The sequence below is a fragment of the Peromyscus maniculatus genome, chromosome 4, assembly GCF_049852395.1.
Source record: "Peromyscus maniculatus bairdii isolate BWxNUB_F1_BW_parent chromosome 4, HU_Pman_BW_mat_3.1, whole genome shotgun sequence".
Classification (NCBI taxonomy): Eukaryota; Metazoa; Chordata; class Mammalia; order Rodentia; family Cricetidae; genus Peromyscus; species Peromyscus maniculatus.
This window is the reverse complement of record NC_134855.1, coordinates 46238035-46265178: the sequence shown is the minus strand read 5'-3', so window position 1 is coordinate 46265178 and position 27144 is coordinate 46238035. Positions and strand designations below refer to the sequence as shown.

Here is a 27144-nt window from a genome sequence, read left to right as displayed (position 1 = left end):
TTATCTGTTACAAGACAACTCACAAACAAAATACTTAACGGCTAGGGGGCATCCTATTAACCAAAACTGAAGACTCACTGGAGTCTAACATTATTGCCATGAGAATTATAAAAACAGAATGTATATGTTGAGACATATATTTATGTTAAAGTAGCATATGCTTAAGAGAGCATGGCCATCTTAGTATTATCATAAAAATGATGATAACAACAGTATGTCATATTGTTTCTGTGGTAAAGGTCTATTTAAATCTTAATCTTATTTTATAGATGGAGAAACTGAGGCTAACCTGAATAACATAGAATGAACTCTTCAAAATGACCTTGCTATACAACACAACACAGCACAGCACAGCCTTTCTTTAATTAGAATTCAATATATGTTCAAAGTATTTAACAAATACATACTATGTACTGTGCAGAGCCCAGCAGGCATTGCATATTTAGAGTAACTGTCTTTAGTTTCTTGTATCTACTCAATGAATGTTACTTGGTAATGATAAAAATAAAAAATGAATCTCACTACACAATACAAATAGAACTTGACAAGGAAAATATCTTAGGATATAAAACACAATATTCCACTCTCAGAAAAAATGAAGAAATAACTTAAAAGTTAAAAATCAAAATTAACTTTTATTAGAATAATTGATAAAAGAGTATCAAATGTTGAAGCAATTTATTGCTTTGAAGGAAATGGAGGATTTAGGTGAAGTAACAGGTATATTTCTCTGGTTACTCATCAGATAGTATTGTAAAGTTAGCTTTACAGTATTACAGAATTTACACACAAGGAGGCTTAGGTAATTTTCTGAAAGCTATTTATTTACATAATAAAGCAGATGTTTAGTTTGTACTCCATGAAGACTCTGAAGAATAAACTAAGGATTACAAGAGAGTAAATTTAATTTAATTAAATAAAGATGTGATCAATTATTCCATAGGGTAATATGACAAGCAATTTTCTTGGCTTGTGCTGTCTTGTCATACAAAACAATTTAGATATTTACTTACGGACGACTGAACACTTTCCTGGCTATCTTGTCTGCTTTGTTCTTCTGTGATTGACACCTCTCTGCATAGAGCTACTGTTGAAGGCAAATATTTAAGTAACATTAACTACAGTGTAGTAGTAGATAAACTTATAAATAGAAATAGAAATCTTTACTAATTAGTTTAAGTGTTCATATTTAATAATTCTTTATCCCCTAAGAATTCTATACATTATACTTTGATCACATTCATTCCAATTTTGTAGTTTTGAGGACCCTTTATGTTTAGTTGAGACTTTCTGAGATACTTGTGATCACTCAAGATTTATGTGAATCTAAAGAGTGACAGTAGACTGTACAAAGTTCAGAGATATGGAATGATTTCAGAAGGTCATCCACAAATCCTTCAAGCTTACATGAATGAACATACCCCTAGACATAATATTTTAGAATATTATTGTATTCAGATTCACAGTATACATTGTTCTCAGCCTCATAACAGAAGACTTAGGACACCATGTGCATATTCATGGCCCAAACCAACACTATTCTTTGTTCAGTGACTATGAACACATATATATTGTCCTAGTTTTTACTTCCTGTTGCTGTGATTAATACATGGGCAAAAAGCAAGTCTTGCGTCGATTTTTCTAATACAAGTCGGTTTTGATTGCTAGGTTTTTAGAAATTTGTGACTTTTCCTGAGAATGAAATGCTGTGTTTTGTATTCTGAGATACTTCCCCTGGCTCACATTACTGGCTACTGTCATCATAGCATAGAAGTCGGTGTGGCAGGAACTTAAAGCCACTAGCCATATCTGTCCAGTGCCTAGAGAAAACCAGCCCATGCATGCTTGCCCTCAGCTTCATTTCTTCACTCTTGTGCAGTTCTGGATCCAATTCATAGGGAATTATGTCCTCCACCGTGGGTAAGATCTCTCATATCATATATTCTCATATATATCATATATACTCACAGGCAAAACTGGCCTAGATAGCCTTCATTGAGTCTCTTCCCAGGTGGAGCTTGGAGATGTCAAGTTGACAAAATTAACTATCACATACAATTTAATGTTTCCTGACTTATTGCTTCCTTCTGTGAAGGTTCAATCAGCTCTGTTTAACTTTCATTGATTGGTCATCTTTCCAGAAAAATAAGCACCTCTATTTTGGGGTCCTTTACAATTATCTATTTTCCTACTGTACATTAATACATCAACTGTAAAAAACTGCATGTGTAAATTTTGAGATGATGAATTGAAAAGAAGAAAATTTTAAATCATATTTATTTAAATAGTCATTTATCGTACTCATCAATAATTTATTAATATCCCATGACATGCTAAGGATCAATATGTATAGATTCAGCAAAGGCATGAAGGCAGAGTTTCCAACAGGTAAGCCTGGACTTAGTCAAAACTGAGAGGTTGGGTGCACAATAGGGTGGGAATTGTCAAGAAATTCAGGAGGAATATAAGGAGGGAATAGTCGCTCTAAAATATATGAATTATTGGGGAACTTTAAGAGCTACCTTCTTGGGGATATGAAAGACATGACATGAAAACACAGAGTCACAGGATCAGGACAGATGCTGATTATTAAAATATTATAAATCAAATTAATCAAAATATTATACATTTACATGATTAGTGATTAATATTTTAAAGCATCTCATGGTCATAAAGGTGCTAGATGTAGATCAATGTAACATTGTAGAGGAAGGACTGTCAGCAGGGTGAACATGTATCACAGGATGATATCATTTAAGACACAAGTTTACAATAAGGTTGGGCTTGAACTACTTGTTTCCAGAAACATTCAGGACTCAAAAATTTCAATATCCAGTTAGTATATAATTAATTGTTACTGAATCAATAAATGCACCAATTGGAAAGCCTGGAAGATGTCACTATAATCATTATTTGGAGACTATAAAATAAAGTAAGAAATAAACTAAATGACATATTAAACTTCGTGGACTATGATTCATTTGTACTCTACAATGCTCTTTGTGTTTATGATGCATTAAGGCATCCTATTTCAGAAAGTCCTTCTCAAGTATGAGGAATTCTGCAAGAACAAAAGGGGCAGGCTGGGAATAGCGTATCCATACATAAACATGGATATTGTGTGGTGGTATTGTGTTCCCCAAAATATGGTGTACCCTAATAAACTTATCTGGGGTCAGAGAACAGAAAAGCCACTAGATAGAGGCAGTGGTAGCACACGCCTTTAATCCTAGCATTCTAGAGGCAGAAATCCATCTGTTCAGGGATACAGCCAAGCATATTGAAGGGATACAACCTTCAATCCCAGAAAGCGAGCTTTTAATCCCAGGGAGTGATGGTAGAAAGCAGAAAGATTAAGGCGTGAGGACCAGAAACTAGAAGCATTTTGCTGGTTAAGCTTTTAGGTTTTGAGCAGCACAGTTCAGCTGAGAGCCATTCGGATATGAGGACACAGAGGCTTCCAGTCTGAGGAAACAAGATCAGCTGGGAAGTTGGCCAGGTGAGGTTAGCTGTGGCTTGTTCTGTCTCTCTGATCTTCCAGTGTTCACCCCAATAACTGGCCTCAGATTTGATTTTATTAATAAGACCTTCTAAGATTCATGCAACAATATTGTATGTACAGGACCTTACATGAAATGCTATAAAAACTCTTGTCCAGCCCAACTGACACACTTTCTCCCAGGATGCCTCTACCCACATTGAGTTTACAACCTTCTTTGGCCACAACAACAGGGAACAAGTGTACAAACACATGATCATTTCACATTTAAACCACACATCCTAAACTCATTTTGATCATTCCATGATTTCCTCATCATTCAGTTTTCTCTCTGTCCTTGGTTATCCCTTAGAACTCTCACACATTACACTGCCTGTAGTTTATCCAATATGTCAGCTGATGTAGTATTGACACTGGATTACATTAAGCTTGCCACTATTCGGCATCTCTTATGCTTGCCTATATATAAGCCAAGTACAAGCTTTGCCTGCTAGCATCTCTCATTCCAGCTTATTTAAATAGATTTTCCATCTGAGGACTATAAATAAAGTGTAGTTCATACCTCTCATTGTATATCTTGTCATACTTTCTCTTCCTTGATCTCCAGCCCCAGCTAAATGGCCCACATCTTCCTTCTGCTCAGTACAACCAGTGGCAGACTGCTGAAGTTAAGTTGAAATTCTAGTTACACATGTTTTCCAATAATAATAATAATAAAGGGTTCTCATTTATTTTTTAAGGATTTTGTTATTCATGTTAATTTCATTCCAATATGTTAAAATTCTTATTTCCCATACTTCTTTGAGCCATTAGGCCTTTTTTGGCTTTATGCGCATAGAGCTATACATCATTTTGAGAAAGACATTTTCCACTGAGGAAAAACAAAGTTTATCTCTGAAGCATTGCTAATTCTAAGAATGTCTTATAACAATAGTGAGTTAAAATATTTATTTAACTAAATACTAAATAGCAAGCAGTTACTCTATATGTCAATATGGTGTATGATTCATTTGACGATGCTGCTGTGTAAGAAGCACAGTATTAAGTGGGAACTTTTAGTTTAGTATTTACATACCAGTGACTCAACCCTTTCACCAATCATATGACTTCTTTGCTCTTCTATTGATATCATTTCTTTGTCTGGGTCTGCTGATAAAGATACATGTATAAGTAAGTAAAAAATAATAAAATGGTAGGTCAAATGAAATTCTACAGATACCAATAGAAAAGTTTTAAATTTTTTTTTTTTTTTTGGTTTTTTCGAGACAGGGTTTCTCTGTGTAGCTTTGCGCCTTTCCTGGAACTCACTTGGTAGCCCAGGCTGGCCTCGAACTCACAAAGATCCGCCTGCCTCTGCCTCCCGAGTGCTGGGATTAAAGGCGTGCGCCACCACCGCCCGGCTAGTTTTAAATTTTTTTAAAATTAAAAACTTTCCATCTAATGTATTCATTTACCTCTACTGTTAAGTTGAAGATAAAATTCTTTAAAAGATAGTTACCATGGCAATTTTACATGTGTACTGAAATATCTAGAAAGGTGGAACAAAAAATGTAATAGAAACAAGGTGGAGACTAAAATTACTCTAAAATATATGAGTTTGTGGAGAATAGGAAATGCTTGCTTGGGAACGTGAGAGAAAAGGGAAGATAGATCAAAATTCAAGGTCACAGAATTGACCAAATTTTGATTGTTAAAGCATCATAGATGTTTGGATACTTAGATATCTTTTTAAGTGTCCCAAGGTCATGCCCGCATTAGGGGTAGAGCAGTGTAGTGGAAGTTAAGATAAAGTTGGAGTTATACACAACCTCATAAGGAGTCAAGTGTTTCTTGATTTATTTGTTTTTGATTTCTGTATTCATTTTAATTTTATTTCCATGTTCAAATGGAAGAAGAAGGGATGTCAGCAGGATGTGACATGTGTTAGAGGATTGATTTATTTTAGGAAATGTTCAAAATAAGGACCACTGACTTGAGCCATTTCTTGGAAATGGTGCAGAAATACTCAGAATTTAATACTGTCAATACTTATCATCAATCTATAATAATTGTTACTAAGTAAATAAAAGCACAGTGAAGGAATGAAAGAACACTAGGTACTTGAAGCACTGTAGGAAATGTGCTGAATAAAGAACTTCAATTATTTGTTAAATGTCACTGACTGCTTGGTTCTGTGTTTCATAGTGTTCTGAAGTGATGTGACATGTTTAGTTGTCTTGTTCTGGGTTTCTTCCTTTTGAGGTACAAGGACACCTGAAGAATTACCAGGCAACCTGGGGACAAAACACCCATCTGTAAAACACCCGCTTGTAACAGGAAGCTCTTGCTTCTAACACTCAAAGGGAAGTAGGTGGAGGTAGACAGAGATAGAAAGCAAGAAGCTGAGGAATCACTCCTGGGTAGGCACTGGGATTTGCGGCTTAGCTATCATCCACAACAGATAACTTGTAATCCTTAATTACATACAAAATGATACTTAATAGAAAATATTCACACATATAAGACTATGTTACATTATAGCACATGACTTTATAATACTTAATTAAATTGTGTGATCTGTAGCAAGGGACCTTAAGTGTGAATCAGCACAGACATTGAATGCCAAGGCAAAGAAAATAGAAGAAAGATTGAGTGCATACTCCCAAATGATTTTGAGACCCAGGAGGAAAGAAAATGTGTCTTCACTACACACACACACACACACACACACACACGCACACGCACACGCACACGCACACGCACACGCACACACACACACACACACACACTGAGCAATAGTTTCATTCTTCAGGATAGACCTGAACTACAAAGGCCAAGTGAATTTGACTCAAATCTCATTAGTATCAGAAAACACAGGCATGCTCAGTGGCGGCTGCTTCTCCAATAATTGGCTGTAAAACTTAAAAAAACAAAAAACATACACTTAGTCACCAACCAATGAGAATCTCGCAAGTGGTACAGAATTTCAAACTCTGAACTCTAGAGTGGGGAACCATATACACCAAAATATCTGCATAATCTTACATTTTAAAATCTTTTTTCCCCTCAGACTTTTTTATACCATTTACTCAAACACCAATATCAACAAGGATGTGTCAAATTCTTCCCTCACATTAAGGGAACAAAGATGGCATAATGAGAAAACGGTAAATAGTTCACATATTTTAAACCACTTCTTAGCACAACGATTAATACTGAGAATATGGTAAACAGTTCGTGTATTTTAAACTACTTTTTACCACAATGATCAATACACTAAATTACCTGACTCCCATGACCTTTCATGCCTCTTTGCCACTTCTCTGTTCAGAAATGAACTTTTCTTTTTAATGGTAGGCTGTGTAGATATTGAGAAAAGTAATTTAATGAGTATTTTTGGCATAACACATGTTGTCAATTATGTACAGAACAATATAACATTTATTACCTTGAGTTGAGAAGGGTCTTCCTTTGAGAAGTCTAAAAATACTAAAAGATATACAGTCAGTAATATATAAAATAGGCAAAGGAAAGTGTCAACGATACAAACCTTATAAAGATGTGAACCCTAGTAGTTAACTCAGGGCATTGAAATTGCTTAGATTTTGCTCCCCATGGACAATTGCTTGTCTCTTTTCCTAGTTTTAGGTGAGAAAAGCAAACTAATAGAAATAATAATAAAGTTTTGACTTATTTAAAAGTATGAATTTTAGAGTTAGATGGAAATTCTAATGAACATAGTAAAATGCAAATACACTGATTTGAACATGCTGGGAAGTGAAGAGAAGCGTGGTTTCTAATAAGGACAAAAGCAGGTCAGCAAAGGTATGCTGCTGTAAAGATGATGGAAACAGCCCAAGAAGATATATTCATTAGAATGTATCAGAAGCACTCATTCTCTCAGACTATAACAAATTGTCATTCCCTTGTTCTGTAATTCAGGAAGAATAAAGACATGATGAGGATTGGATCTAGGAAATGTAGAATACAGTTATATCCATGAAATTTTTCATGAACTTGGGACTGCTTGGTTATATGACTGTATTAATCCTTTTTTATTCAAATACATACAGGGTGCTGATATATTTACATTTTTTACCCCAGATTGGGTACCTTAATGTCATTAGATCAACTCGTTCAAATACATATATAAACCACACATTGAAATTTATAGGTATTTGGTTTCATCATTGAAATAGAACATCAAAATTGAGTGGGTATTTGTACACTTTTACAGACAAAATCATTGGAATAATAAGTACATCCCACAATTGTGTGATTTGGAAAAGAAATAACTTAATGTATTTTCTTTATCATTACATATATGTATATATTATTTATAAGCACATAATTTTATTGCACCTTGGTCTTTGCTACATTTTGTTCATTTCTGTTCCATTAATGTGCAACTAGCCAGTGCTTTCTATTAGTGGTGACATCATCTGCATAACACAGATCCTTGTGACTGAATGAAAAATTTAATATCTGAGAGTTCTGGAGAGAATTGAAATGATGAGCTCACTGTAATACTAGAATTTAATGCTGCTTCCATCAAACTATGCTGCTATGAATACTGAATCTCTGGGTTGGATGCATAAGTGATGAACCTACCTGAAGTAAGTACTCAAGTTTCCTCAGCACAAATTCCAATGTTTTTAATGTTTGTATTCTTCACATGGCATTATCTCATTTAAAATTCAAATACCCAATAGAATTATAGACTTCATTCTGCTAATTTTTGTTACGTATGTCACATTCTTCTTTTGTATTTAGCAGTAATATCTTTGTATTATAAAATTAGAAATATGGATTCATTTCCTTACATAAACTATCATATGCTGACTCCACAAGAAACTAAAATTTTTATTCTTCGTCTCTTTGCAAATTACTTGTTCACTGGAAACAGAAGCAAGCCTTCACTTGTTTTGGCTGTGTATTGACCTAGTAGACAGTGGACCATTGTACAGAAGTTAAATAACTGCTCCTCAGGCTTGGTAGATCAGGTACCTCTTACAACAAAAGATAAACCCATAATCCCAGAGCCATTGAATCATGGTACAACAGAGATTATTCAACAAATTGAAAAATCTATTGTCGATGTCCTGAATCTATAACTTCAGTTTTCCTTTCTATAATATTACCCATTCTTCTATTCCTGTTGTCATGCTTGCAAAACTACCTCAAGACATACATTTCAGAGTGGCTACGTGAACTGGCCATGACTTCCATTGGCACTGCACAGACGAACCTGGGGGTTCTTTCTCCACATTTCTCTCCTTCTGAGTAATTTATTATCCCGAGAGCAACCTTTTGTATTTTATTGATTTCTTTTCACATATGACTTATAACTTTGTTTCTATGCACATTAGGTAAATAAAACATGTGTCTTCATGATGGAGTACTATGATACATAATGCCATCGCCATGGTATGAAAGAAGGAATTAATGGCATTCTCTTTTGTACTTTCAATACCCAGTTACACCTTAGAATAATATTTCTTCTTCAAACATTATCAATGTGCCATTGTTAATTTTAAAGGATTTTCATACACTCCTCTGTACATTCTATATTAGCTACTTTTCTCATGGCTGGACAAAAAATACATGGCAAGGAAGAGTTTGACAAAAGAAGGATTTAGTCTGGATGATGGCTTTCGGCTCTTTCTGCAGCAGGAGCAGGGGATCAGAAAGCCACATCCGACCCACAGTCTGCAAGCAGAGCATAGAAGCAGGTGTTGATGGGCCAAAAAACATCACAGCATGTCTTCAGTGACCCACTTTATCCAATAGAGTCTCACCTCCAAGAGAGTGACAGCATTTCCAGACAGTGCCACCAGATGGGGACCAAGTATGGAAAGTAAGAGGCCAAGGGATGCATTTCTAACCACAATACACCCCTGCCCTGGCTTCTGTTACTGCACTCGGAACATTCCCTTCTATCATTTCCCTGTTTTCTCTTCATTCACTATATCTAACCACCCCTCTGATAGTACCATTTCTTATAACTTATTCAAAAATTCTTCTACATTACTGGCACAATCAATTACAGGAATTGCTAAACCAGGAATAGCTATAAATCTTCCTACCATTTAGCTTCTCTTTTAACTTACTATATAATTAATAAGTAAAAATATGTCTGCTATGGAACTGATTGTCATGATTTAAATACATATTCCATCAGCAGGCTGCTAATAAAGTATAATTCATACCTTTCATTTCACCATTTCCAGTAGTTTCTCTTCTTGGATCGTCAGTCTCTGGTAAATGACCCACATCTTGCCTCTGCAGAGGAGACTCAGCCGTAGGCTGGGAATACCAACATAAAAAAAGAATTCTTACATTCCAAGAAACCACAGCTTCTCATTTTAAAAGCAAAGACTATAAATTAATGAAAGATTTTATTTTGCTACATGTCATTTGTACAGAAATGTTAATATACATTATCTATCAATTCCAGCTTTTGACTTCTTTTGGATAATATAAAACAAGAACATAATAAGCCATGAAGACCATTTTCATAGAAAGAATAGTAGTAAGTGTCAAGTATATGGTAGTGTGTAAGACATGATTGAATATATTTATACTAATACTTAAAAATAAAAATTGAACTCACTTATATATGCAAATAATTCCTTTAACTTATGAAAATATTCTAAAGAACATATGTATTTTTTCCAAATTAAAATAAGCAGAGCACATGATTATACTCCAATCTTTAACAAAGCAGCTAGCAAATGAATATAAATGGTGAGGAGAACATGCCACTACAAAGGTAAAGATCCTGAGAAATCTAATATTTCCATGACAACAAACAAAAAAAAGTGTGAATCTCATTTCCTATGCTGAAAATATAAATTCATTATCAAAATTTTAATGTTATCATAAAAAGATAAAATCATACTATATGATGCTGTAACATGTTCACATGATGTTTTTCCTGTTTATTATTTATTTATTTATTTTGCATCGTAACTAAAGTTTCCCCTCCCTCCTCTCCTTCCATTCTCTTCCCCTACCTTCCCTCCACTACCTACCCCCATAACCCATTCCTCCTCTGTTTCTCTTCAGAAATGGGCACGCCTCCTACAGGTATCAACTTTCTAACAGAAATCTGTCTCCATTTTATAGATGGAGAATCTGCACTAATGAGGACCAGGTAGAATGGAGGCTTCAATAAGGCTTTGTTCTACAACATGCACCCTTTTAAATCAGTATTTAATATCTCTCCAGTACATTCAAAAACATTAACATCATGCAAGATCAAGAATCTCTTTGTATTTAGAACACCTAAATGAATAAAGCATCTGAATGTGCTTTCTTTGTCACCAAATGTCATTTAGTAATGATCATGATAAATAAATGGCTCCTACTAAAGAAAATACAAAGAAGCTATCAACAAGAAAATACATACAGAAAACAAAAATCTGCATTGAATTTCCTGAGAAATGAGAACACACTGAAAAAATTTATGCACTGAGACAAATTCCTATCAATACAATGGGTATAATGGGGTGTAACTGACTTAGAATATTTCTATTAACAGTGTTTTATGTTGGAGGAAAAGAGAGCATTTGACTAGTGAATGGTTAAATTATATGTCACACTGCCTATATGGACAACATTGTACATTGCCTATTTAAGCTAAAGAATTTAGTAAAAAAAAAAATTGTATCTTCTGTAACACTCTTAACAATAAGAAAATAATTGGAATTATAAACCTATATGAATTATAAATCATAAACTGTAAGAAACTTTATTTTGGACCAAATTTAGATGTGGACTAAAAAATTAAGATAATTTTCTGCTAACCTTACATAAACGGTAAGAAACTTTATTTTGGACCAAATTTAAATTTGGTCTAAAAATTTTTATAATTTTCTGTAAACCTTAGAAACAATATGCAACTTAAACACAACTAAGGGAGACCTTCTAAGAATGAGTGGCAAGTCAACTAGTAAGAAAAGAAGCACAAGAATTCACTCAGTGTCTGAAATGTGCCAGGCAACTATTTGCACTTTTTTTTTTATCTGTATATTCTGAGTATTAAGATGACTGAGGATATTTGTCTCATCCCTGCTCCTTGGCCACTCACTAGATGGAAGAGCCACCCAAGGAACAGATGTGACCTATTACATTTTGGCAAGTGGGCTTTCTTCTTATTCATTAGCATGGCTGACATGTCCTCAATTGTTAGGGTATAGCTTAAATATCACAAGTAACAATTGACTCTAACTACAGGATTTCACCCCAAACCCAACTGAGTGTAACTACAGACTCTCTTGATAGTCAAACATCTTGTCATGTTTACATCTTACTAGCTCTGCACTCCTCTACAGGTGTCAGGGGTGCTTATCTGAGTTACCTATTTAACGTCTACCATGCAGTAGATAGGCAATAAATAGTAGCAATATATTCAAAGTCAAAACATTTGATATGTAGTATGGAGTATCCCAAGCCTAGTGGGAATGTTAAAACGGTACCTGGATATTAAAAGTTTTCTGAAAATGAATCTGCATGGATATGCAAACCAAGATAAACCATCTGTGCTAAGATCATCCTCAGGTCTGCTAATGGCAGGGCATAGGAACTTTATAAAATTTGTTACTCTACAGACTTTAGGTGGAGATTAATCATCAGGTACCCTTATGAGTTAGCACAAACACGCCTCCATGTTGAAAATGTATATACTCTTAGTGGGCACTGCAGTAAGTTGTATGACCCTACATTCTATATTGCTAGATAGACTCATTAAGAAAACATTAAGGGATTGCAACTCTAAAGTTAATATTACTGACTGTTGATTTGAAAACATGATTACTGACCCACTATAACGATCATAGTTTAATACTGCAGTGGGCTACAAGAATATATCATAGAGATTCAGCTGTATGTAATAAGCTATACCTTGACTAGCCAAGGAATCCTTCAAGAGGAAGCCATTTATCAAGGAATATTTGGTGTTCTTAAGCTTATTACTATATATCAGCTGTCTTCTGCTTTGAAATTCTTGTGTGCCCATATACTACTAGGCTATATGGCAAACAGTTTAGCTTCTCAGACCTACTGCTGACCCACTAGGAAACATCCCTGCAGGGCCTAGGAGACAGGCAGGCTGTAGATGCATGGCTTCGTTTCTTATGCAGATGAAGTTCAGAGCTCTCTTCCCCAGACAGGGAAAACGGCATTCCAGAGCAACTGACCCAGAAAAAGGAGGTGTATATCCAGGTTTAGTGAAGGGTGGGGTGGGATTCCTGGCCAGAGCATAGTCACATGGCTGGGAGAGAAAGGACAAGGCAGTTTCTGCAGATGGTAGACACAGCCTTCTGCCCAGGGAGAAGAGAAGGAGGCAGAGTTTCTCAGAGCAGTGGTAAGGAGCAGGGAAGGAAAGATGGAGGATGAAGGAACAGACAAAAAGGTCAAAAGCATAGGAGCTTAGTTAGGACTATAACAGGGCAGTAGGTACAGAGAGGAGCTGTATGTGAGGATGGAGCCGAAGCTGTATATATAGGATTTTGTCTTAGAGAAATAAACAGACAAAAGAGCATGGAGTACATAGATTCTATTCCCTCAGATAACCCCATGTCAGATGTAGCATCTTCCCCAGGACCCTGGGAGGGATTTTCTCAGGGCAGGCCCTTGGGAAAATTCCGTTAAAATATCTCTCTAGTTTTGTGACCATCCCAATATCTTGTTCAAAATTCCAAATGCTTACTCATAAGCCTTAATGGTTTTGTGTGTGTGTGTGTGTGTGTGTGTGTGTGTGTGTGTGTGTGTGTGTGTGTATACATATATATCCCTTTAGTGTGATACAGAATTCATATACTTGGAAGCACAGGTAATTTCTATGATGATATTTGGCAGTAGATGATAAGATAAAGTGTATCTCTTAACTACTGCAGATTGATTTGAACAATTACAATAAGATAAATATTTTTTAAATTAAACAATTTGTGACCAATTATTCTATTGAATAACCAGACATATAATTTTGTGTGTGACAATTAGCAAAACAAAAGAAAGCAGTGTTAAATAAGGTCCTTTAATAAATAGTTACATACCAGTGATTCTATACTTTCACTGCTATCAAGCCTTCTGTACTTTTCTATGGATGTTACTTCATTGCCTGATAATAATGACAAGGACATATATTTAAATACAATAAAACATAACAAAATATAACAAAATTACATAGCATGAACATATATGAAAAGAAATATTGTTTAAACTTAGCTAAAATTTGAACTTTTATTCTCTCAAGGAATTGTTTTAGTTACCCTTAATCTGTAGTTGAAGATGTAATTCTGAGAAATACTTGTAATTATAGAATTTGAAATATGGAAATTGAAATATAGACTATCCATATATATGTGATATACATATATGTGTGTACATTTAATTTATACAAACTATAGTTTGCTCTGGGTACAAGGAATATAATGATTTCAAAGATTCATCCAGAAATTTATGTAGTGGGTAGCTGTTTCAGCTTTGACCTGGAAGTACTACCCCCATTGAGGCTTCAGTAACTGTCATGCCTACAAGGCGGGATGGAGACAGGAGCCCTGAAGACCAAAGATCCAGATGTGCTGGCTCTCTTGGTTCCTGGATCCTGGATGCTGAATGTAGACCTAGCAGAGTTCTCCAGAGAACACTGCTAGACTGTGCTTCACCTCTCCTGGACCCTCTAACCTATCCCTTTACTTGTAAGTTACTCCACAAAATAAACCTCCTTTTTAACTACGTGGAGTTGCCTTAATATTACAACCAATAAATTTATTAAATCAATTTAAATGTATAAATGCTAAGAAAAAGTATTCAACCTCAGTGTATGCTGTTTTCATTGTCATAAAAATTATTAATTGGGACTGGCAAGATGGCTCAACAAGTCATGACACTTGCCACCCAGCCTATCACCTGACTTCAATCCCAGGGAAGCAAAGTATTGACCTCCACAAGCTATCATCTGACCTCCACATAAGAACTGTGGCATATGTGCACACAAACAGTAGTGCACACAAGAGGAAGAAAAGAAAGGTTTGAACAACGGTTATTTTCGTTATAAAAATTATTGTTTTACCCATGTGTGAACACAGATATTCAGAAAGGTTTTGTACAGTTTGGTGACACCATTCTTGTCCTCTTTTAAGACTCAGCTTGCTATCTGATGTCTTCACTGAGGAGATAGAACATGAGGATGCCTCAGGCTCACTGGCCAGCCAGCTTAGCCTAACATGGATCTCCATGTTCTGGTGAAAAAACAAAACAAAACAAAACAGCAAAAAACAACATCTGAGGTTGACATTGGCTCCCATACAATTGCTCACATGTAGACAGAAAATACATACAAATATGCACGCGCACACACACACACACACACACACACACACACACACACACACACACACCCATGCTGACGCAGGAAAGAGAGCATGAATAAAAATAAAATAAAATGAGTTATCACATAGTCATCAGTTCTTTGTAAGTAGGTGCAGTTCAACCCATGACAGCAATTCTATGACCTGGGAGATAAATATTTTAATGACCTGTCCTAAAAAATTATGTTGGTTTCATATATTGAGTTTGTCCTCAATGGCTTTGTTTAATGAAGCAACTACCTAACCAAGGACAACTGCCTAACCAAGGACAACTACCTAACCAAGGACAACTGCCTAACCAAGGACCACTGCCTAACCAAGGACAACTACCTAATCAAGGACAACTACCTAACCAACAACAACTACCTAATCAAGGATTACACATTTATAAAATTCATGTTACTTTTGTATTATCTTTTTGTCTCTACCTCCCCAGAGCTGGGATTAAAGGATCAATACAATCAGAATAACAGAATAATTTATATCATGGGGAATTAATAGGCTGATTCCAATACAAGATGAAAATACTTTATTCTTTGTCACTCTGGAACTCTCCTCTTATCTAGAGTCATGCCCAGATTCATCAGCAATTGTCCTTCTTTGCGTTGTGATGTGTCACACCATCATCTAATGGTCCTCTACATGGAACTTGGATGACCATGCCTCCGAAACTATGTATTTGGCCAGAGGTCTCTTGATTGACCAGTGACAAATACAGAATTCTAGAGCCGCAAATTTCCAATGTCAATTTTATCACAGAGATTCAACAAATTTAAGAATCCATGGTCAATATGCAATTATCTTTATAATTCTTTTATCTTCAAATTGTCTTTTAAAAACCTTTTGACTGTCCCTTGTTCTCATGTCTACAAGATTAAAACTGAAGAAAATTTCATATATTTCCAAATGGATATTTGAGTTGGTCTTGATAGGCTGACCACCTCACAACTCAGTCTGTTCTTTCTCAAGTTCTCATATGTTATCACATATGACACTAAGTAGTAGCACAGTGTAGGATATTAATTTCTAATCTTGTACAAATGACCACCTATGTTTTTTGTTTACCTGAGGAATATTGAACATGGGTCTGTGTGATGGAGAACTACAATGCCCAATTCTGTTCCAAGAGGGAGGAGAAGAAAAGGAATGGAAGTGTGTGCTTCTGCTGCCTAGGCACAGTGAGGTAACAGACAGGAGTTTATATACTTATAATACTTATCTCCTAACATTTACTTCTTGAAGGAGTTCAGTAATTTTGCCCACATCTCTGTATACACCCTCCTCAGTTTATGTTACTCCCTATACTAAATAAATTTCTTGCCATTTATCATCATGTATTCTCTCCATTTCCTTGTGTCTTTCTACTCCTAAGATATTATGGTGCTTTGTAATCTATTTAATAATTCAGCTGCTTTAGTGTCACACTCAAGAGAGTATATTACACACCATTCTGATTATCATTTTATTACTGTACGAGAAATAGGTAAATATATTTGTGTCCAGCATGCTTGTATTAGTCTTCCTGATTTATATAAACATTTCTTTAAAGGTTATTTATAAAATATGGAATTTACCTTTCAGTTCTTCTCTGGCTGTATTTTCTCCTCTCTGATCTCTGCTTCTAGCTAAGTGACTCACATCTACTTTCTGTGGTAGAGGATCTGAGGTGGTCTGTTAAAAGCAATATTAAAAATGAGTAACATAACATACCCTTTTCATTTCTAAGAAAATCTGAATACCTTATTTCAAAAACTTGGAAGCTAGAAAATGAAGAAAGTATGTGTTGCGGTTCATGTCATTTGAACAGGGTGCATATACATTATTTAAACCAAGTAACTTTGTCTTCACATAGTCACTAACAATGAAAACTGAACATGGAAGCCCAGAAAAACATTGTCATAGAAACAAGAGTGCTTGTTAAGTATATGTCAATAAGTAAGGATTTGCTTAAGACTATTTGTTGGTGATTGCGAAAATGATTATATTGCATATGTCCACATTTAGGAACTATCCCTCATAAAAATAAATGCCAAAATTAATTTATATTATTTTCAAATTAAAGTCACCACTACAAATGTGTTCAACTCCCATTTATAACAAAACAACTCATAAATGAATACAGTTAGGAGCATTGTAGAACCAAAAATAAAGGTTAATGAGAATCTACTACCATTGTCAAAAAAAATTAGCAAAATAAAATTGTGTTTCCTTTTATATCCTGGTGGTAAAATAGTGTGGTCATCTTATAATTACAATAAAAATGGTTCTCTCAACAGAAATTAAAATGCATACTCTCATATTAAATCTCATGTCAAATCTCTCAATTAAATGATATCCCCATTTTCGTTGATGGAGGAATTGGTGTTAACATGGCCATGTAAAATGAACTCTGTCATGGACTTGTGTTGTACCATCTACTTTTCAAACCAAAGTTCAACATCTGTCCTATGAACTAAACAGATATTTACTATATATTATGTAAAAATGCTACAGACCCTCTATATTTAGAGTCTTCTGTGTTTCATACTTAGACTTTCTTGTGTGTCACCAGTAAATTTCGTAATGACAGTGACGAATAAACAGAAGCGGTGAACAAGGAAAATACTTTGGTACACCAAACTCAACATTCAGCTCCCAGAGGAATAAGTGGATCTTTGTAAGAATAACAAACTGAAACTAACTCTGGTTAGTACAATGGATGGATGGACAGAGAAGAACTAACCAGTTAATAATTTCAATGAGATGTTACTTTGAAAAGAGAAGAGGATATGAGACAAGAAGTGATTTAATTATCTGCTTGTTCATGAGACTGTATTTGATTCTTAACTTTTTGGTATGTTATGGAGTTTGAATATATGTGGATTTAGGCAATTTTCAGAAAAATCTTTTGCAACAAAACAAAGATGATGTTTACTTTTAAATACAAGAAGACTCTCAGAATATTCTAAGAATTATAAGGAACTAAAGTACCTTACACCTACTAAATCAAATTGTGGTCAAGTGTTACATAGAATAATCTACCATGTTATTTTATTTTTCCATGGTATCTTGCTAAACCAATGTGCTAAATAAAAGCTTTCAGTTTCCATATTTGTGTACCCAAGACCCATGCTGAAGACAACACCTATTGATCGTGGAGATGTCTGGATCATGCCTACATAAGGCCTTTACTACTATATTCTAGTGTCTTTGGTACAGGAAGGTACTCTCCAATCTATCAAAAGAGAAACGTAACACCAACCCAGCCACAAAACCTTTGATAAAAAATGGTGTCCTGCCTGCAAGATGTGCCAGTGCAATAGTGGCACAAATTCTGTGGCAGTAACCAGCCACTTTCTGATTTTACATAAGGCCCACTCCTGGAGATAGAACCCATACCCAACACTGCTTGGGTGACCAACAACAACTTTGAACTAGATATCCCAGGAACCTAGAGTAAAACCAAATACAACTGCTGTAAAAAAAAAAAAAATCAATAAATTGACTCCTAATGACTTTCTGCTATACTCATAGATCAGGGTGTTCCTCAGCCTTCATCAGAGAAGCTTCCTCCTGCAACAGATGGGAACAAATACAGAGACCCACAGCCAGACTCTCAGTGAGTGAGAGATCCTGGAACACTCAGCCCTAAATGGATTGTCTCCATCAAGTCCCTCCCTGACTCAGGCTCAGGGAACCCTGCTAAACTGGAGGAAGAAAGAATGTTAAGACCAGATGGAATGGAGGCTGCCAGGAAAACGAAGTCCTCTAAATCCACATGCTCAATCCCTATATGAACTCACAGAGATGGAGGCAACATGTATAGCACCTGCATGGGTGTGCAGGTGTGCACAAGGTCCTGTGTGTGTGTGTGTGTGTGTGTGTGTGTGTGTGTGTGTGTGTGTGTGTGTCTTTCAGTTTGGTGCTTTGTGGGATTCCTGAGTGTGCAAACGAGTGAGTAACTGCTTCTTGTGCCCTCTCTTGGGTTCTTTTTCTTCTGTTTGCTGGTTTTATCCCATTCCAAAGTGTTAGTTTTTGTTTTATAATTTTATTTTATTTTAATATGTCCCTTAGAGACCTGTTTGTTTGCTAATAAGAGACAGAAAGGGAATGGATCCAGATGTGAGGAAATTGGAGAGGCACTGAGAGGAGTTAGGGAGGGAAACTATAACCAGAATGTAATATAGGAGAAAAAAATCTATTTTCCATCAAAGGAAAAATAATATTTTCATACCCACGAGTGATCGCTTGTACTGCTTTCATGTTTGCTTTGCTCATCTCTTGATGTAACTTCTTTCATTTCTGCTAGCAAATGAACACATATTTAATTAAAATGAACTACAATGAAATGGTAGGAAAAATGAAGGTTCTATAAAAATAAAGATGTTTATACTAATTTAAATTTAAAATCTAAACTTTTATTTTCTCAGTCAATAGGTTAATTTCCTTTAATCGTTGATTGAAGAAGTAAGTTTTATGAGATTGTTGTAATTTTGCAAAACTTGATAGATAGATAGATAGATAGATAGATAGATAGATAGATAGATAGATAGATAGATAGATAGATATTCACTTGGACAAGCCCAAGTTTGCCCAATGCTAAATGAATAAAATGGTCCAAAAGATTCACCTGCAAATTCATCAGCTTGACATCAATGAACAATAGCACCGATGAATTCACAGTTACAATGCTCATTGATCTCAACATCACAATAGAAATATCTAAACAATATGCATTATGACTATCAAAACTATTTTTTCCTAAATAATTTTTTAGATTATAATGTAATTACATTATTTCCGCCTTCCCTTGCATTCCTCTAGGTCTTCCCACGTACCTCCTTTGCTCTCTCTCAAATACAAGGACACTTTTTCTTTGTTATTACATGCATATAAGTGATTGTGTATGTGTGACATATGTGTATGCATGTTTATGTATGTATTCATATACTCATAAATACAACCTGCCTAGATGTGTGTATTTTTAGGACTGACCATATGGTGTTGGATACCAATTGGTGTACTCTTCCTCTGGAGAAGACTGTTTTTCTCACTCTCAGAATTCCTTAGTTGCCTATGGTCCTTTGTGTAGGGTTGAGGCCTCATGAGCTTTCTTCAGTCCACATTAGCATGTCTATTGGTGGTGACCTGGGTCAGCTCATGCTTAGGGAGCCCTGTTTATGAGACTTCCTGAGTGTAGCTTCTGGCACTTGTATGAGATATAGTATCATAACAAACTCCTTGACCTCTGGCTCTTTCAATTTTTCTACCCACTCTTCCACAATGATCCCTGAACCTTAGGTACAGGAGATCAAAATTATTGTTTTTGTCATTATGTGTGAAGATAGAAATATTTTTAAAGTTTGTCTCTAATTTCGTGGAGACGGCCTTCCCTCTCTGAATACTTATCCTACTATCTAAAGTGTTCACTGAAGAGAAGAGAGGAGGATGACACGGAATCCCTTCAGTATAACTCAGCATCTGTGTCTCCATTTACGCAAGGAAAACAAAACACAGGTGTACAGAACAAAGTAAATATTTCTTAAGGCCCTCCCAACAGTGCAGGAGGAAAAGCAAAGGAAAATGTTGCTCTACTTTTGTGACACAGTTAGTTACTAGATCCATTTGTACTCAGGCTTGTGAAGTACCTCATCTTTCATTTTCTAAAAATTTCATTATTTTCACATACTCCCCTCTACAGTCTTGCCTTGGTTATTATTTATTTCCTGTGATCAAAAACTTATTACTCATGACCTGTCTACTCTGGATTTCATTTTGCTTTGCTACTCCGCCAATATTAGGATACCTGGAAATTTATTCAATAGTTCAGCTGCTTAACAACAATCAATTTCCAGTTTTGCAGAAGTGAATGATACATTTCCTTTTGATTATTTTTATTTGAAAGTGGTTTTCAAGAATTTCATACATATGTACAGTGTTTTTTTTTTATATATATCTGCCATCAACTTCCCTCCCCAATTCCTGCAAACTCTCCATTAAGCTTACCCCTGCCGAACTTCATGTCCTTTTCTTTTTATAACCTGTAGAGTCAAAATATTAATGCCCATATGCACACGAGTGCAGAGCCATCCACTGGAACGTGGACAAACTACCAAGAGCCACACCTCTAAACAAAATTATTCTCCCTTTCACAGAAGCCATCAACTTCCAGTTAACTCCTCAGCTAGTGACGGGGCCTCATATAACCCCATCCAGGTGGAAATGTTAACTGGCTTGACATGTAGATCTAGTGCAGGCAACCTCGGATACTGTAACTTTTGTATACAATTGCTCTGTCATGTCCAGAAGACACAGCAGTCCTCCCTGACCTCAGGCTCTCACAGTCTTTCTGTCCCCTCTTCAGTGACATTCTTTGAGCCTGGGGAGGGAGAGTGATATACATGTCCCATTTATATACTTCTTACTGTCGCTCAGCTCCTCTTCTAACTTACTACACATGAAATAGTGAATTTCTTCGGCTATTAGAACGCATTAGTTGTCCTGACTTAGAAGGAGTATTCCACCCAACAGGGTTCTTTTGGCGGGACTTGGCACTGGACTCAGATCTCTGCTATTGGGATACTTCCTCAGTCCCAATAATGGGCTTTACATTAACATAGTCCTTACCATTCATTTCTCCAGTTGCCATAGTTTGTGTTCGTTGGTCTGGTGTCCTCTGTAAATAACCCCAAATCTTCTTTAGTCCATAAGTCTCAGAAACACTCTGTTAGAAGGAATATCAAAAGTGAATTGTACTAAATTTCCAATCACTTATAGAGCACATGTAAATTTCTTATTGAAAAAGAATGAGACTGGAAATTAAGAGAATGCATCTGAAACAACATCATTTCAGTAGAGAATCTCATATAGGTAACCCATATCAAGTTTCTCGGTTGTCTTCTTAGGACTGCTGACTACATAAATTAAACCATGGGAAGCCATCACAAACATTTTCACAGACATAAAATCGTAGCTATCAAAAATATATCAATAGTGAAAAAAGTTTGATTATCAATATCTGTATTGTATTCCCTAGATAACTAAGATAATTTTAAATGTGTATTAAATCAGTAAACATGTATTAAAGATTTACATAAGAGTAGAATAGAACAGAATATTAATTCTATAATAGACTATTAATAACTATCAATAATTTCACTGACATGACATATTGAAGGAAGAGGGGCATATGTGGCTAATAAGAACTTTGGCTGTATGTCATGTTACATATGTAGAGAAAGTTGTACTAGCAGTTTCTTCTAGGCAAACAGGGGCTAGAAAACCAAAGTATTAATTGTAATATTTAAATAATATGAAAAAATACCAGAATGAAAGTTAGAAAGTACTAAAGAGAATTGATGTTAGACTGTGCTGTATGATGTGCAAATATCAGTATGAAATGATACCGTGTCCCAAATGAAAGAGAATTTGAAGGGTGTAAAACAAGTTTCAGTAAGAAGAGGAGCATAAGAGTATGTATGAAGTATAACAGCTATTCATTTGCCCATTTTTAAGTCTACATGTTACAAAAGTGACTAAAATGATATGTGTGCCTTTCTTTACATCTTAGTAATTCAAAAACCTAATGGTGAAGAGATGTTATGCATTGTACTCTATGTCCTATGTAGCACGCTTCAGTGATAACTTGATTGACGTGCTCTCATTATAAGGTTGATCTTTAATTTCATCCTCAGGGAGTTCTACTCTGACTAGATAACTACACTAACAGTATTGTTTTGTTTTCTACACTCAGGCATGTATTATGATTTACAAATGTTTCCTGTTTACCTGTTTTATTCTTCTGTAACCATGTTATAGGGAATCTTGTGTGGAATCCTCTCTGTTTGCCTCTCTTATCATAGAGTATAAAATGGGAGAAATGTATGGAATTTTAAAATGTATAAAGCACCTCTCTGCTTACCTCAAGTATTAGTGAGAATATTCTCATAGCATATGTTTGTTAAAAGTTTTTTTTTTTTTTTTTGAAATGTGAAGTCTTCATAGTACAGGGCAATAATATGAATTATATATAAGTCCATTATAATTTCCACTAAGAACAAGCACAATATTTTATTTTTGGCATTTCCTAATTTGATTCATTGAAGTGTAGATTGCTGTGGGATGCTCTGTATGTCCTGTGGGAGCCTGTTGTTGGGTTCCTCGTGGCTTTACCCAGCAGGTCCGCATAGAGAATGATTAGGACCACGGGCCTGAGTGCAGGTGTCTGAGATGGTCTGCACTTGGCTGTGCTGGGGAATGGTCTGTATGTCAAGTTGCTCTGATTGGTCAATAAATAAAACCTGATTGGCCGTAGCTAGGCAGGAAGTATAGGCAGAACTAACAGAGAAGAGAAATAAAAGAACAGGAAGGCAGAAGGAGACTGCCTGGAGCCGCTGCCAGGACAAGGAAAATGTAAAGTACCGGTAAGCCACGAGGCACGTGGCAGGTATAGATTTATGGAAATGGATTAATTTAAGACATAAGAACAGTTAGCAAGAAGCCTGCCACAGCCATACAGTTTGAAGCAATATAAGTCTCTGTGTTTACTTGGTTGGGTCTGAGCGGCTGTGGGACTGGCAGGTGACAAAGATTTGTCCTGACTGTGGGCAAGGCAGGAAAACTCTAGCTACAGTGGATAATTCAGAAAAAAAAATTATATGCTACTAACGAAATGTCCCATTCTGCAAGTGGACATTCTCTGAATAGATTCTGTCGTTTATCTTCTGACTTACACAGACTGACAAAGTCACATGAAAAGTCAAATTTTAGTCACTGAAGTGATCACACTCTACATGAGTCTGGTTCACAAGCCACAATATTGTCTGGTCAACATCTTCAAATGATTTCCCATCAGATACGATTTGCATCTTCACATTTTATCAAGTTGAGGTGGTTGTACAAATGGCGGTATAGATAATCATCAGAATGTGGCAGCAAATTCCAACATTATGTTCATCTCTAAGCTGATTTAGACTCGAGGCTATCCTCAGAATCGTCACAAAGTAAATTATTTTACAACTAAATAGTAAGTTGTGATCAATCGTTCTACACAATAATCTGAAATGCTATTTCATTGACCTGCGCTACATCATTAAAGCACCAAAACATACCAAATTATAACCATGAATATAATTATATTCATTATAATATAATTATAATTATAATTATAACCCACATACAGAATTATAACCCACATACAGAAGCCTGGGTGCTGTCTCTGCCAGCCTCACTTTCTTCCTCTTCTGATGTTGCTTCAGCCACCGGTTCTGCTGAGGAATACACACATTAACTCTACTATAACGAAGTGGTGGAGAAAAGTAAAGCCACAATAAACAGAAATATATACAATGTGATATAATAAATAATAAAAGGTCTTAAAGTGCTAACAATAAAACTTGAATTTATATTGTCTTTTTTATTTTTTTTTAATTTATTTTTTTTTTTTTTGGTTTTTCGAGACAGGGTTTCTCTGTGTAGCTTTGCGCCTTTCCTGGAACTCACTTGGTAGCCCAGGCTGGCCTCGAACTCACAGAGATCCACCTGGCTCTGCCTCCCGAGTGCTGGGATTAAAGGCGTGCGCCACCACCGCCCGGCTATTGTCTTAAAAGTTTAAATGATCATTAATATTTGTCGAATACTTACTCAGCGTACTGTTAGTTATGTAATTACATAGAATTTCAATATGTCACTTGGAAAGACATTTGATGTTAATAGGTTTAAGGAATGTAATTCCAAGGATTCACTTATAAATTCATGTACTGAGTATATATGAAAAAATATAAAACAATATAAATTATAAAAATTTTAAATGTCAAGGAAACACTTTGGTTCATAATGTGCTTTATGATTTTAACTCTAAAAAAACAAACAAAAACAGCCCTGAAACCATATACACACAAACAATAAAAAGGGAATATGCAATTTGTATTTATATATGCGCACACACACACACACATATGAAACAATAACAATTAAAGAAAAAGAGTCTATCAACTTGGGGGGCACTTGGAAGGTGTTTGGAGGAAAGGTGTCTGGGAGGGACTAGAGGGAGGAGCGTTGGGCAATGTGATATAATTCTATTTCCATTAAAAACATTTTTAAAAGAGAAAATGTTCAAATGTCCTGAGTTACCTTCACAAAAATGGCTATTCCATTTTCCTTACACATGAAAAGATGTTTGACCTTTTCTGGACTATGTTCTTCTTTTGTGACCAGGCTTCTGTGGCAAATCTTTATTCATCATGACTACATCTAAAAACAATGGATGTGTTGTGATTGGAGGGTAAAATGTCCTGAAGTGTTTCAACACTTGGTCCTGTGCTCCTGGCAGTGGCTGGGGAGGTTAGAGATGCCTTAGGAGGTGGTTTCTTGCTGAATGAAATAGATCCCTGGGGTGGGTCTTGGCCTTTATACCCCAAATGCCACCCTTTTCTTCCTGAGTGCAGATAGTGTGAATATCCAGCCTCTACTCCGGCCACCATGCCGTCCATTCCTGCTGCCATGTTTTCCTCATTTCTAAATATAGATGGTACAGACTTGAATTGAGACAATAGTCCTGAATATTTAAGATGTAAAACTGTCTGTGTCCATTCACTACACAATTCTTGCCGAAGGAGCAAAACTATATGCTTGATTATTTCTTTAAGAAACTATGTGAAATGGGATAATAAAGTCATGGTTAAGTTCATTAAATTCACTTTGCAATTTTAAATTCACTTAAAAATTTTCTACAAAGACAGAGTGTATATGTGTTTTGTTCTAGGAGCCCAGCTTCTTCGACCTAAGATGCCCATGTAGTCATAAGAGTAGCAGGAAAACATAGTTCTGTCATCAAGGAACGTTTTGAATTGATCAGCTTAGAGTTACACTAGAAGGACATTTCATTCTTTCAAACGTATGTTTGTTTGTGGTGTGGTTATATTTTCTCTCCCGGTTACCCAGGTTGAATAACCCTTACCAACTAGTATGAGAAGGTTTGTAAACTACAAAATAGAAATAATGGATCACAGAAGTTCAAAAATTAAGCAGAATGTGCAGACAATCATTTCTGGTCCCCCCCCTTATCTCTTTGCAGTTTTCCTGGTTTCTATGAATATACTCTGACCTCTAGATGATTTGTTCTTTATTGTGGTCCTATTACATGTTTAACCATCAGATAGTGGTTGTTCATATCTATCTTTGTACATGATCTTTAGTGGGTGGTTGGATCACAATCAGCATCTACATCACCTGAGGACAAATGCAGAATCCCAGAGATGCTCACTCAGAATGTGAATTCTCTGATAGATAGATGGGAGATTTCACCAAATTTCAGAAACTCTGGTAATACAATACAATCAGGTTCAAATTTCTTTTACATTGACTTATTTCTCAGATATACTCTTCCTCCTTGACTATCACAGTCATAGTATTGATGCTGCATGAAAACTCATACACTTTCCTTCTAGTGGACTTACGATGTGGCAATGTCTTAGTTTAAAAATGATTTATTCTTTAAAACATATGTTTAGTTATGTTGTGATTGCATTTTCCCTCCAGGTTAGACAGGTTGAATATTCCTTACCAACTTGTATGAGAAGGTTTGTCACAATGGAATTAGTGGATCATAGAAGTACAGCACTGAAATTGATTATCAAAAATTAAACAGAATGCTTAGGTAACAATTTCTGGCTTTTATTTCTATATCTCCACAATTCACCCAATGATTTTCTTCTCCTCAATTCTCTTATCTATATGATTCTATCTTGTGAAGTAATGAGTTATATAGTATTAGAGCCTATTTATGTATGGTTTATTACATTCATTTGCATTTACCAAATGTAAATAAAATTATCCTACATGGTGAAGTACTTTAATTAGAAGTAATTTAATGTTCAGTGCCTAGTAAGTGTCAAGGAAGGAAAGAGGAAAGAATACTTAGCTCTATTTTTCTGGTCATGTTTAGGCATTACAGCATAACTTTATGGTCTTCTCTCAACACTACCCAATCTTTCCTTTGTAAAACAGAAAACTATGACTTGTGTGTTCCAATATGTTCTACAGCATTGGTTTTCTCTCACATACATTGCTCATTGCTTGATCATTCTTTCCCCCATTTTCTCCTCTTCACTATGCTTCATATTCTTCAATCCTGGAACACTTAAAATTTTATTTAATGACTCAGCTGGATCAGTGGCATTCTCATATGCAGCACTTGTATGGAGAATTACTATTCTTATATCATTAGCTCTTCTTTTTCATTTCTCTAATAGCCACATATCTTTGGAGAGTAGTATATATTTATCCACGTGGTTCAAGTATCCTTTCAAATGG

General features: G+C 35.6%; 1 protein-coding gene across 1 annotated transcript in view; it reads right to left on the bottom strand.

The window, feature by feature from the left end:
• LOC102905426 (uncharacterized) overlaps positions 1-27144 on the bottom strand; it is a 163945-nt gene that overhangs the window by 79707 nt on the left and 57094 nt on the right. The window contains exons 25-35 of the mRNA XM_042275419.2: positions 24031-24101; positions 21460-21556; positions 19067-19137; positions 16428-16524; positions 13537-13601; positions 9688-9784; positions 6927-6967; positions 6764-6836; positions 4575-4648; positions 4062-4161; positions 1014-1087 (exon numbers count right to left, since the gene is read on the bottom strand). Of these exons, the coding sequence (XP_042131353.1) occupies positions 1014-1087; positions 4062-4161; positions 4575-4648; positions 6764-6836; positions 6927-6967; positions 9688-9784; positions 13537-13601; positions 16428-16524; positions 19067-19137; positions 21460-21556; positions 24031-24101 (860 nt within the window). The remainder of the gene's footprint in view (positions 1-1013; positions 1088-4061; positions 4162-4574; positions 4649-6763; positions 6837-6926; positions 6968-9687; positions 9785-13536; positions 13602-16427; positions 16525-19066; positions 19138-21459; positions 21557-24030; positions 24102-27144) is intronic.